Source organism: Balaenoptera borealis (assembly GCF_965194805.1).
Source record: "Balaenoptera borealis genome assembly, chromosome: 7".
Taxonomy (NCBI): Eukaryota; Metazoa; Chordata; class Mammalia; order Artiodactyla; family Balaenopteridae; genus Balaenoptera; species Balaenoptera borealis.
Window position 1 is genome coordinate 50,183,571 of NC_138864.1, and position 13,275 is coordinate 50,196,845.

The 13,275-nt window shown below is 32.7% G+C and overlaps 1 protein-coding gene across 4 annotated transcripts in view; it reads right to left on the reverse strand.

Moving 5' to 3' along the window:
- Nucleotides 1-379: 379 nt before the first annotated feature.
- SEMA3A (semaphorin 3A) overlaps nucleotides 380-13,275 on the reverse strand; it is a 502,916-nt gene continuing 490,020 nt past the window's right edge. For all 4 annotated transcript variants that reach the window (XM_082398309.1, XM_082398310.1, XM_082398307.1 and 1 more), the window contains 2 exons: nucleotides 6,457-6,599; nucleotides 380-5,075 (listed from right to left, as the gene is read on the reverse strand). In XM_082398309.1, coding sequence (XP_082254435.1) covers nucleotides 4,620-5,075; nucleotides 6,457-6,599 — 599 coding nt within the window. In that variant the 3' untranslated portion in view covers nucleotides 380-4,619. The remainder of the gene's footprint in view (nucleotides 5,076-6,456; nucleotides 6,600-13,275) is intronic.

Genomic DNA, 13,275 nt, shown 5'->3' on the forward strand with positions numbered 1-13,275 from the left:
CACTATGGAGAACAGTATGGAGGTTCCTTAAAAAACCTAAAAATAGTATGACCCAGCATCCCACTACTGGGCATATACCCTGAGAAAACCATAATTCAAAAAGAGGCATGTACCCCAATGTTCATTGCAGCTCTATTTACAATAGCCACGACATGGAAGCAACCTAAGTGCCCATCGACAGATGTGGCACATATATACAATGGAATATTACTCAGCCATAAAAAGAAACAAAATTGAGTTATTTGTAGTGAGGTGGATGGACCTAGAGTCTGTCATACAGAGTGAAGTAAGTCAGAAAGAGAAAAACAAATATCGTATGCTAACACAAATATATGGAATCTAAAAAAAAAAAAAAAAAAGGTTCTGAAGAACCTAGGAGCAGGACAGGAAACAAGACGCAGCCATAGAGAATGGCCTTGAGGACATAGGGAGGGGGAAGGATAAGCTGGGATGAAGTGAGAGAGTGGCATGGACATATATACACTGCCAAATGTAAAATAGATAGCTAGTGGGAAGCAGCTGCATAGAACAGGAAGATCAGCTCAGTGCTTTGTGACCACCTAGAGGGGTGGGATAGGGAGGGTGGGAGGGATATGCAAGCAGGAGGAGATATGGAGATATATGTATATGTATAACTGATTCACTTTGTTATAAAGAAGAAAGTAACACACCACTGTAAAGCAATTATGCTCCAAAAAAGGTGTTAAAAAATAAGATAAAAGTCCAAATCCTTTATATTCAAAATCCTTTTTTTTTTTTTTTTTTTTTTTTAGTTTAGTTTGATTTGGTACCTCTGCCTCTGCCTGTGTGTGCTTGCATGTTTGAAATGAAAACCAAGCTGTCTTCTCTGGTCAGGTTGACTGTGAAAATGGCCATACTATATGAGGCACGATTTCTGTGGCTTCTTTCTCTCTTTCATGTATAGGTCCTCTTAGTATATTAACTTTAAAAAGTATGTTTCTTTAATTAATTACTATAAAAATTGTTACAAATCAAACTAATAGGATTTTGCAGACTTTTTGAAAAATGCTTTCTTCTTTATGGAAACATGTATTTTGCAAACATTAACATTGACTTTAAATAATTATTTCAAACAAAATTAAAATAAGAAGCATGGATGTCTTTGGCATTAGGCCAACTTATCTCTAACACATTATAACACTGATGTTGAATCCTATTTGTTACGTGTCTTTGAAGCCATGAAACCTGACAGATTTCCATTAAAGTGAACACAGATAGTGTTTAAAAAATGAATTCATAAAACAAAGATTTCAAAATGTTATACTAATCACTCTATATTAATAAAATGCTTGCTTATGACCTTCAGGATAGGCAATTTCAATAACAATTATCAGGCATCTTTGTTGATCCAGAATGAAACCAAACTGATTATGATAATGACACATTAAAGAATTTCATCCCCATATTTGCTTTTTAAGTATGGCATAAAATAACAGTATTTAATTTAAAGGGCATTAAATTCACATCATCTCCATAAGTATAGAGCTCAGTTTACAGATGACTACAATGAAGAAATCTGCTAGCAACCTGACTTTGGTTCTCAACCTTTGCTAAACTTATGTTCCTTGACACTATATGCTACATGGAATAGTAAAGACATCTGAATTCAAATATTTTGAAGAAATGTGTATTTAGCAACTGAATACATGCTAAAAGGAATAATTTACAGCAGCAGTTTCATTACATTTTTCTCTCCAGTTTTCTAGTTCCCATCTGAAATGCAATGATAAATACAGATATGGAACATATTTACTACCTGGCAAAAAACATGCTGATTGAATGGGCACACAGCTTCTGTCCTTAAATAGCACATAAGCCACCTTGTTACCTATGTGGGAAAATCTTGCATTTTAGGATGATGTTGAACACACTGAAATGGAGTACCTATAAAAAGTTGCATTTTACACTGTCCTTCCTCTTCTTTTCAAAATTATTTACATCTCTTTTGCCTAATGTGTAGGTAGCAAAAATATTAAACACATACCACTGAAAATCACTAAATAATACATAAAATGTAGCAGTAAGTGTACATTTACATTTTGCGTTTGATTTCAACTGGGCCATAATTTCTCTGCTGTGCTGTACCTTTTTCCTATTTTAAGATTGCTGTAATAATCTGTTCAAGGTCACATTAGTCTCTTAACAAAGTTTCAACTCTGATGATACGTGCATAAGTCAGTCTATTGAAACTGAATTAAATGGGACATTAATTACTTTTTGTGCAAACTGCCCACCTCAATACACATTGGCAGAAGATTATGACTGTAATAAGACTTATTTACCTGCATGTTATATCTATAATTTTCTTTGAAAACTTAGACCTGATGATTTATAATGACATGTCAGTGGATTTGTTTTTGTTTCTGTTAGTTGAAATCTACACATTCTTTCTATGGGTATTTCATAATGCTAAACAAAATGCATTCAGATATTGGAAGGCATCCCTGAAGTTATACAATCTCTACCCCTTCAAATCCTTTATTTTTGAGGACTAATAAGAAATAAGATACTTCTGTTATTGCAAATAAATTTGTTTCAGCTGCAAATTTAGAATAAAATGCAACACTGAATTTTAGTACAGTTAAGATACTCTATGAAAAATTTTTAAATGACCTGTTTTTGGAGTATTCTTGGTTCTTTGATTTATATCTCAAACATTTTTTTTTTCCTCTACAGGAGTCTGTCCTTCAAATAATTTAAAATTCAGCTACCATTTGAGGATGTACTTCTAAAAGTAACACTGTATTAATCATTGGAGCCTAAAATTGAATGTAGAATATTTTTAGGCTCCCATTTGAAACAAATGTCAAAAAATCATTTATTCAAAGTAATCTTTAAAACTGAAACATGAGCTTCCATCTGTGAAATATTTCAGCTGATAGAGAATTTTAAAAAAATTCACTGTAGTCTGAGGTGAGAAATTAATGCTGAGTTAATTAGAATCCCAAGACAGCTAGAGTTAGAATTTCAATGTTGCTTTCATTAATTAGCAATAAGATGTTTCCTTTGCATTTTTGTGCATGATGAAGGACCCAGAGAGGAATTCTTGGAAAGATGAGTGCAGTGCAAAAGAAACTGCATTGCAATGCTGAAGGTCTTATACATCTTGAAGTCAATGATTCTCAAAGAATCATCTTAGGACAATGAAGCAGGCAAGCCCTTAATTAATAATCTTTTATCTTATTTTGTAAGTTGTTGCAGGAGACAAAGAGCTTTACATGTTTTAAGTGTGAGCCATGTCCTGGAAAATAGTTTGTATAAAAGTCACTCCCATTGACCTGAAAAGAGTCATGTGTTCTTTAGACAGATAATTGTCTTAAACAAGGTGAGATAAGAGGCAGCTGATAAAAATGTAAACAGAGTTGGCAAATTTGCTTTTAGGAGGTTGTTCTGAATATTACTGATATCTCTCTTCTCAAAAAAATTAAGTGACAGATAAAATTCCAAATGGAGTCATGAGAGAGAGTTTTTATGTCTCAGATATCAGGCAGGAATTCAAGCGCAGAATTAAGACATTTTCTATTAACATTAAATTAAACCAATGCTTACTATTTGCATGAAATATGCAGTTCCTTTTCTCTTTGTTGATCCATTAGGTACAAGAAAATGCATTTACAAATCTATTTCTTTCTTCTCTTTTTTTTCCAGTTAAATGCTCTGTTTTTCTAAGAACATTATGCAGGTTTTAATTAATTTAGATAATATTTGAAGAAGGGGAAGTGTTTTTTTTTTTAAATTCCTCAGAGAAATAAAGCATAATTTATATCCAGATTTTAGGAATTAGTTGTTAATGATGTATATGTGTTTCTAGGACAATATTGGTTATTCCTCTTGCAAAACTGAAAACGTTTTAAAAAAAGCAGCACACAACTGGAGTTTTTAAAAACAAAAACTACATAGCACAATAATTGTAAGACAAAAACCTACTCTAGCTTAGAAAAGAGCTATTTTTTTCTGCATATTTGTCATGGTACATTTAAATTATAGTTTTAATAAAATACATCTTTAGATCAAAGCTGGAAGAAGACATCAGTAGTAGATCAGTGTATTCCATTTTTCTTCTGGATGATGGATGGTTTATGGTTTTCATATTTCCACAGACCGTTTAATTCAGTATCATTTTACTCCTCCAGTACATATAAACACGAGTGCTGGTAGACAAAAAATATCCTTGAATCCAACAGTGTTTTGGAATATTCATCAGCTTAGTAAATCCATGCAGTTTAAAACTTCTAGTTCAATAAAATGGCTTTGCTGATGCAGTTTTTCTTCTTTAGATGGCAACATGGCAAATGACATTTTTATTTCTCAGGCAAAGAAGAAAGCGAAACCGGTATAGTGAAATCTCATAGGAAACATTAAGTCACTAGCGTGAACATCTGCGTTCACCTGACCTCTATTAAGTGTTGGTATTAGGAAGAAAGCCTGTTAGTAATGTTACTCATGGACTTAATTTATAATTGGTGGAACTCAGTTGCACTTCCCACCATTGTAAACATCCACATAATGCCATGAAAAAAGTTCATGTATATTGCATTTTTTCCAGTTATTGTCTAGGCAAGTTTCTACTTGTTTGAGGTTTCTAGAGGTAATGCAGCTCAGACACTCCTGGGTGCCCTCTCAAATTCGTGGGTCCTCCTGTTTCTACCTTTCTTATTTTCCTGTAAGTGCTTCCATTTGTTACTGTTCCCTTGGGTATGTCCTGGCCTTTGCCGACGCTGTTTTCGGTCCCTTTTCCAAACTTGTTCACAGAACTCATCCATTGTGTTCAGGTTGGGGTGGTTGATGAGTTGCATGAAGTCTCTGTACCAGACCTTCTGGCTAGGTGTCATGCTGTTGGAAATTTCTTTGGTCTTAGAGCCATCTCCATCATCATCTTTATGAAGAAGCTCTTCCAAATGCTCTGTGTCAATGACTTCCAGGGTCACTTTAAGAAGAGTTTGCATGAATCCGTGTTCCACGGCATGACAGAGGTAATTGCCTGAATCCTTCCGCTGCAGACTACGCAATAGAAGGCCTTGTTCGGTCCTGATGATATGATCATCCACTCTGATCTAGCAAAAGAAAAGATGTAGTAAAATCATACATATTTACAAGAAATACAGGCTCCAAAACTCTGTCTCAGCAAAAATTTAGACTGTGTACTGAGACACATTTTAATAGTTAATAAAATTTCTAGTTTAAGAGAAATGATAGCATTTTCCTATCAGGGAAAAGAGTTATAAATTTCTTCCAATTGTTTTTAAGAAGTATTGCAAAATATTGGTTGTCTATTGTCTTAACAGAATTTTTCATAATAATTTAAAGTAATCAAGATAATGGGATGAAAGGACAAAGATATACTTTATAAATTTGAAATAAGGTATATAAATATAAGAGAAAGTTAACACTGAATATTGGAATTGGAAATACAGAAACATGATACTAGAAAACAACGCATTAGAATAAATTTATAATAAGGTTTGAAAAAATAGAATAAGTTCAGCAGTTGAGCAACCAGAAAAAACATGGGGTTGCATGCTTACTTATTTATTCAATTTCCTAAGTCTTAGATGTGACATGAAGATAGGCTATTTAATATGTCTGACCTCACTTTTATTTTGAATACAGTTTACAAAAGAGATCTCTGAAAGCCAAAGCTGGTAATATATAAAATCAACCTTAACATTTATATGATGTGATTACATGTTTAAAGACTGCTTCAACTGTCAAAAGAGATAACGGAAGGACTTTTACTTCTACATTCAGATTATGTTTGTAAAATTGTCTGCACATTGTACATTCACAAATCACCTACATACTATGGTTACCCTATTTAATGCTTTTTAAAAAGTTTTAAAGGCTCAGAGTACTCACTTGAGATTTTCTATGTATATATTTTTTTTAAATTTTACAGAGGAATAAATGGATCCATTGAGGAGGAAGATTTGTGTGAAACTACATGCACAGTTCACATCAGAGTTCATAATTGGACCTCAGATCCTTTATCCAAAATCTACTACTCCTTTCCCTTAACTGCCCCTTCCCATTTGAGGAGGAAGTTAATGGAGAAAGGAAAACATGTTTGGATAGCAGGATTAATTGAACAAAAATTAAAATTAGTAGAAGGATTAGATTTTTTTTTTGTATACGAATGTAGATAACATAATTGTTTTGTAGATAACTCAAGGAAGAAAGAAGAAGTCTCTAAAATATATCCCCAAACAGCTTCTGAGACAAAACTCTTACCAGTTCACCTTTGTTTCTCTAACTCCTAGCACAAAGCCTGTCATAAAATCAGCCTTCAATTAATACTTGTTTAATGAATGAGTATTGGTATGTTAAGAAAAGAATAAATATTCACAGTACTTTTTTTCCCCTCTCAAGTCAACCATGCTGGGGTCACTTAACGGCATATGTCATATAGAATTAATCCAGTCAGTTTCTTTCCTATACCTCTTCTTTTCGCTCTTCATTTCGCCTCTGGAATTGCCAATAGACCAGAGCTCGCTGTGATTTTGGACTGCATTCCAGGAACGTGCTACTATTTTCTACTCCATAGATGATTCTTTCTTCAAAGCTGTGGCCATGGTGATTATCTGGCCAATGATGAGGAAATGAAATGAGAAAATGTTAGAGAAGTAAACTCAACTTTCCAAAGTATTTATTCAGAAATTCAGGAGATGAATTTGTTGCCAAGTTGGAAGTCTTTTCCAATTTGATTGAAGATGGCAGAAATGACAAGGTTTCAGAATTCAAGTGTCTACCTAAATAGACTAATTATTTCGGTATGGGTTATATAAAGCATATACAGAGATTTGTCTACCAGAAAATAGCATTACATTAACAAAATCAGTCATGTGTGCAGTATAACTATACATTTATATGCCATGATAATACTCTCCAAGATATTATTTTCATTGTAAAACTCTATGCCCTGACTAATGGTGCCAGTGAATTTCTGCCACAATTCTCCAGCAGAAAAGTTATTCGATTGGGTTTTTGGAAATAAGAGTCCATTTCTGAGAACTTAATTTTGCCTTTTTGTGTTTGTGTTTCATCTGTAAAATCAAATTTACCAGCCAGTAATATTTATCTAGTATTTTACAGAAGGTAGAGTTCAGGAAGTTTATACTCCCCACCAATAACCCTTAAATAATCTACAAGTTTGATCTGAAGATCAATTGGTGTGAAATGTTTGGGATGGTCCAGAAGAAAGATGCACAATTATGATGAAATGTGGTTTCAACTGTCCTTATTTTAAAATGACACATCTTTTATTATTTTCAAGAATTAGGCTAAAGAATATGGCAAGAGTATATAATAAAATGCAGCAATAAGAAATCCTGTTTCCTGATTAAGTTTCTATTATTTTACCCTTTATGTAACCTCCTTCAATGTGGTAAATGAAACACAGTTAAGATCAAAAGCACGACACGGGGCGTCTAGGTAAAACTCATTTAGAGAAAAAAAAACTCATTATCTTGTTTAATCCTGTTTCCATTATGACATCCTGTACAATCTGGAACTCATTAAATTAATTTAGAAAATAAATATATTTTCACATGCATAGAGGGCTGACAGTGTAGACAGATGAAAAATTTTTGCTTTCTTCTTCAAACTCAGCTAGATTTTTAATTAAAAAAATGTTTCCCCCTTTTTCTGCATCACTTTGACAGTTTTACTCTTGTTATAACTATCTGAGTACTTCTGTCTGTCATAGACAGTATGATTTGCTCTAAGTTTAAAGCTTTCCAAAATCCTGCTTCCATCCAATTCCCGTACACAGCCTATGGCCATCATCTCCTATTCTCACCCTACCTATAGTCAACCTTCTGCCTGCATTTGCTATCTCCAGGGATGTCAATCCCAGTGCTTTTTCTTTTATTGTTCCAGGTGTGAAACAAAACTCTTCTAATATTGGCAAGTATCTATCTCTTCTTATTTGAAAGATCAATCCCCTAGAAATAATAAAAAACAGGAAATGACTGAAATGTAAAGAAACAATATTTAACTGATTCCAAGTCACAGTTTATTTCATGTTGGAGATATGTATATCTGTGTGTCAATATATACATGCACTATGGTAGTGTTTTTCTTTTCCCTCTGAAATTATTAGTATATCTTTGATTGAACAGATATGGCACATGTTGCTGTGCTAGTTTGCAAGACATCTGCTTCCTTGGATAAAGATGAATTGAGTGTCTATGTCCAACACGAGCTGGAAGATCTGTGATTCAGGAGCTATCATGAATAATTAGAATGCCTTGTCACAGAGGTCTTTAGAGTTTACATAGAATGCATTTTTTTTTTCTGCTAATGGTTGTGCAGTTTAAACTTGATTTAGAAATTATTTACTTGTAATATTATGCAACCTTAAAAAAGGTGGAAATCTGCAATATGCAACAACATGGATGAAACTTGAAGACATGCTAAGTGAAATAAGCCAGTCACAGAAAAACAAATACTGCATGATTCCACTTAGATGAGGTATTTAAAGTAGTAAAAACTCGTAGAAGCACATAGTAGAATGGTGGTTGCTAGGGGCGGGGGGAAAGGGAAATGGGGAGTTGCTAGTCAATGGGTATAACATTTTAGTTATGCAAGATAAATGAGATCTTGAGATCTGCTATACAACATTATGCCTACAGTGAACAATACTTCAAATTTTGTTAAAAGGGTGGATTTCATGTTGTGTTCTGACTCCAATAAAATAAAAACATAAAAAAATATTTAATTAAAAAAAGAAATCCTATTACTTTTAGGAAGTAGCTTTTCATTCAGTATCTACATATTACTGAATCACAAGATATATGACAGCATGATAACACAGAAAAAAATCAGCTGGATTTAGAGACAAACAATATGGTTATCCACCAGTATCTTCTGTCTTGCCAGCCATGCCTCTCAGGTCTAGTTTTCTTGTAGAAATTTATGATAATACTTGACTTGTCTCTCATCTAATTTGTCCAAGTTACTATAGATATCTATAGAAATCTAAGGTATAAATAAGTTATTGCTCTCAAACATAGAGCTCTGTATAAATCCTTCAGTACATTAGTTGATACACAGATAAGAAAAGCAATGTAACTTGTATAATAAGACATAATAGAGCTTAATATAAATGAATCATCTATTAGGCACATTTTCAAAAAAGTCACTGTTTGTCTTCTCAATTAATTTAATCATTCTAACTGATCCATAGAGAGCTTTCTTTCACCTCTAGAGTCTTGGGAAATCTGCTTAGTTTTTAGTTTCTCTCCAAGATCTCTGGTGACAGCAAATGTTTCCCAAAACCCATTAAAAGAAAAGAATTCTCTTAGTAGTAAATGTTTCTTGAATTTAAAAAATATTTCATCTGTTACTTATCTATAGTAGAATCTAATAAATTTATACCAAGTTGTTTTTGTTTTAATATAGCAATAGGCCATGGACTTCAAGAAATATCATGATATTCAAATACTTTCCCACCTGAGTAAGATAAGAAGCACAACTGGTGAATTTGGTTCACTGTCTTGGTGTCTTAATAACTACTCTTGCCAATACCTTAAGAATTCATTCCCCTCTAAGTTGGCCCTTTCTTCCTCTCCTTTGTCGAAATTGAAAGCAAAATAAAATCTTCTAGTTAGTAAGCAGTGAAGCTAAAAGTCCTGTCATATTAACTATCAGTCTTAGTATGCAGAGGTACTACTCTCTTTCTTTGGTTTGAGAGTCTCCTACTGTATGTTGTTAGATTCTGCGACCATTGCCAAAAAAATGGAAAAAACTAAATATCTTCTGAATACATTTGTTTCTCTTAATTCCTCTGCAGTAGAATGTTTCTATCATCAGCAATTTTTAATTTAGGACCAGAACTTTCATTTAAAGTGGCCTCAGCCAAGCATTCATATATTTGGGTGCTTTGATGTCACACCCTGTAAACATTTTTTCTGTTAATTTCTCCACACCTGATACCTTATAAACAGATACTCAATAAATATCTTATTTAATTTTTAATTTTACATTTATTTTTATACAATTCTTACCAGTTACACTCTATTTACAGTTATTACCAAATATTGGCTATATTCCCCATGTGGTACAATATATCCTTGCAGCCGATCTTACACACAATAGACTACTGGAAGGCACTGAGTAAATATCCATTCCCTTTTCTGACCCTTCTATCCCAACCGCTTGAGTAAATTTTGTACAACATAGGAAACATTAGGGGTCTAATAACAATATGTTTTTCTCTCTCTTCTTTTCTCCCTCCTTTCTTCCCCCCCATGCCCCTTTACCCCCATCTCTGTCTCGTTCTTTCCCTCTCTTTCTCTCAAAAAAAAAAAAAAAAAAATTTAACAAACAGGAACAACGTTTTGATTCTTGACTTCTAAACTTATTAGATTTACAATTTTTTGGATGCCAAATACACTATCATTTTGACTGTTATTAAAGCAAACAGCTCTGCATAGAAATGGTGGCATAGAATATAGCTGCACTATAAGTATTTTTCAGAGCATATACTGTTGAACTCATAAATACACAATATAAATCAAAAGCTCACCTGAGAAAACATTGTTGATTAAAGATTTCCTGAAGGATATGAAATCTTGCACATACAGGTAAATCTAATCTAAAATCTGTCTGGATTATAGTTGAACCAAGAGCAGTTTACATGAAACACATTGTGTTAATCCCATGATATAATTGATTTTACTGAATCCTGTTGAGTGGGGTCCCTCTGATCTATGTTGAGGGAACCCATAAGCAATACTCTATGGATTTGTTCACTGTGTTTATGTCCCAATGTTGTTGACTATGGTGTTCATCTTTGAGAAATTTTTCTAATGTTAGTTTTTAGGAATTATTGAGATTCGCTTGAACAACTGAATTTTTTAATGAACTTTGTGACTCACCAGTTGACCATATTTCTCCCCCCACATTGGCTGAAAAAACCCATTAGACAAATTTATGTCTTACCCTTATAACTTCTTAGTAAATATGTTCTTAGTAAATATGTTCTTGTCACATGCCTGGTTTTGTTCTTAGTAAATATGTTCTTAGTAAATATGTTCTTGTCACATGCCTGGTTTTGTTCTCTGTCAGTACATCTGCTTTGTGTGACATTATTGCTGCCTTTATCCTATCTTTGCTTTTAATCAAACAATTGCAAATTGTCTGAAATGTATTAGGTCACTTATCAATTACAGACAGCATATACTTTTTATAATCCCCTTAAATATTTTTTGTTATTAAAATATATCTACATACAAATAATAGTATCATGTCTGGATACAGAGGTAGTCATAAATATGTGAGGTGATATTATTGTTATTGCTGTTCTTGTGATAGTTTCAACTGTTTATTCAAAAATTAAAATCCTTTTTGAGAAGCCCTAATAAGACAAATTATGAACTCCTTCCCAGCAGCAATTCTGCTCTCTCATTCGTACCAAAAAGAAGTAGTGCTTCTTCTATGCTTTCAAAAAATCTCGTTTTATATGTATTTTTAGAGCACCTGTAGTCTTATTTGTTACAATTTTTTATTAATCTGATTATCTCCCTCATACTGTGTGTTCCACAATTTGGGCACAAGGTAGTCATAAACCCTTAGCTGATGTTTGCTAAATGGCAAATCCAGGGAACAATTTACTCTGCATTTAAAAGCTGAAATCTCGTGTAACTTTGACATTTTCAAGATACAGAGTTATCATAATTACATAAATGATTAAGAGTTTAATCAATTAAAAATGGCATAGGGTTTACAACCCTCATTATGACAGAATACATTATTGCACTGTAAACATTTCAAGTCTTCTAAATTTGTTAAGTTTTATAATGTTACAAGAGTTGACTTGAGATATGGTAGAAGATGATGATGATGAATCAAGTGTACTCCAAAATCAAAAATTTCAAATATGGGATAATAAGAAGAGAAAGATATTTGAGAAATTATATATGAATGTATTCTCATATCTCCAGGGACACCTATATCTCTAAATGATGTCTATGCCAATAAGTAATTTTTCCAGAAAGAAAGCAATCTCATTGTAATCAATTTAAAACTACTTTTCATACTTAGAAAGCAATGATTTTGAATACAAACTTTTGTCATGAATATTACTAGTAGACAAGAAGGGTGAGTTGTTAAATTGGCATAATGAATTCTTATGGGTTGAAGTGAATAGTTAGAGCAAAATAATTGAGAACATTAAAATTATTTTTAAAGCATCACAGTGTGTTTGAATAACACATATTACAATATGTTGCAGCTGTTAATGACAAGAAATAATGTTTTTAAGGAAGCAATCTTCAATTAACCATTTCCTCTTTCAGTGGGATAATTTATGGAAATGAAATGAGGCTAATAAGCCAGAAAGAATGGGAGGAAAGAAAGAAGTTAAATAAATTGCTTCCTTTTGTAACAACAAAAAGTCAAGATATCCATCATTTGGCCAGAAATATCACGTTGCTAAAGGCCTTATTTAGTATTTGATTCTCTTCCAATACAGCAGAAACAGAAGGCATCACATTTCAGCTTTCCATTTATTTCACTCTCCATTTTAACCCCATAAATGTCTCCCAAGATTGAAATGCTAATAATGTAAAAATCTTAGGAAATTTGATTTCATGTAGAAAAGACAGAGATAGGTGAGGTAGTGAACCATATATGTATTCAGCTATTTGATCTCTGCTGTCATTTTTGATATTCTACCCCTTTAGGTTATTAAAAAGCTGAATTTCATAAATAATGAAACAATTTGGGGGAGGGAAAATAGTTGCAAATTATTTTAAATATTTAGCAAATTCAATTAGTTGCCAAACTACATAAAGAGAAATCTAATTCCACTTGTTTTCATCACATTGTAATTTTAATATTTTACACTGTAAATTTTTTCCCAATATTATTCAATGTAAAAGGTCAAGCAAAGGAGGAAAGGAAATGTTGTCCACCAACTCATGGTGACAGAGAAAGCTGTAGATATGCACTTCTTATTATAAACAACATTACTTAGATTTTTCTCACTGGATTCTAGATTATTTTCTCCAGAAATACAACAGGTAATTTATCAATAGAAATGACTCTAATTTGACTTCAAGTGGATGAATAATAAATATCTCCAAAAGTAGCAGTAGCTGAAAAGGCATTTCATGGACGAATCAATAACTCTTGGGAAGCTATAAAATATTTAAAAATAAAAAAAGAAGACAAAAGTTTCATTCATCCTTAACATTTATCCTTGACATTCATGTATATTTTGGGCCTGACTGAATATTAAGATGGCTAACAACT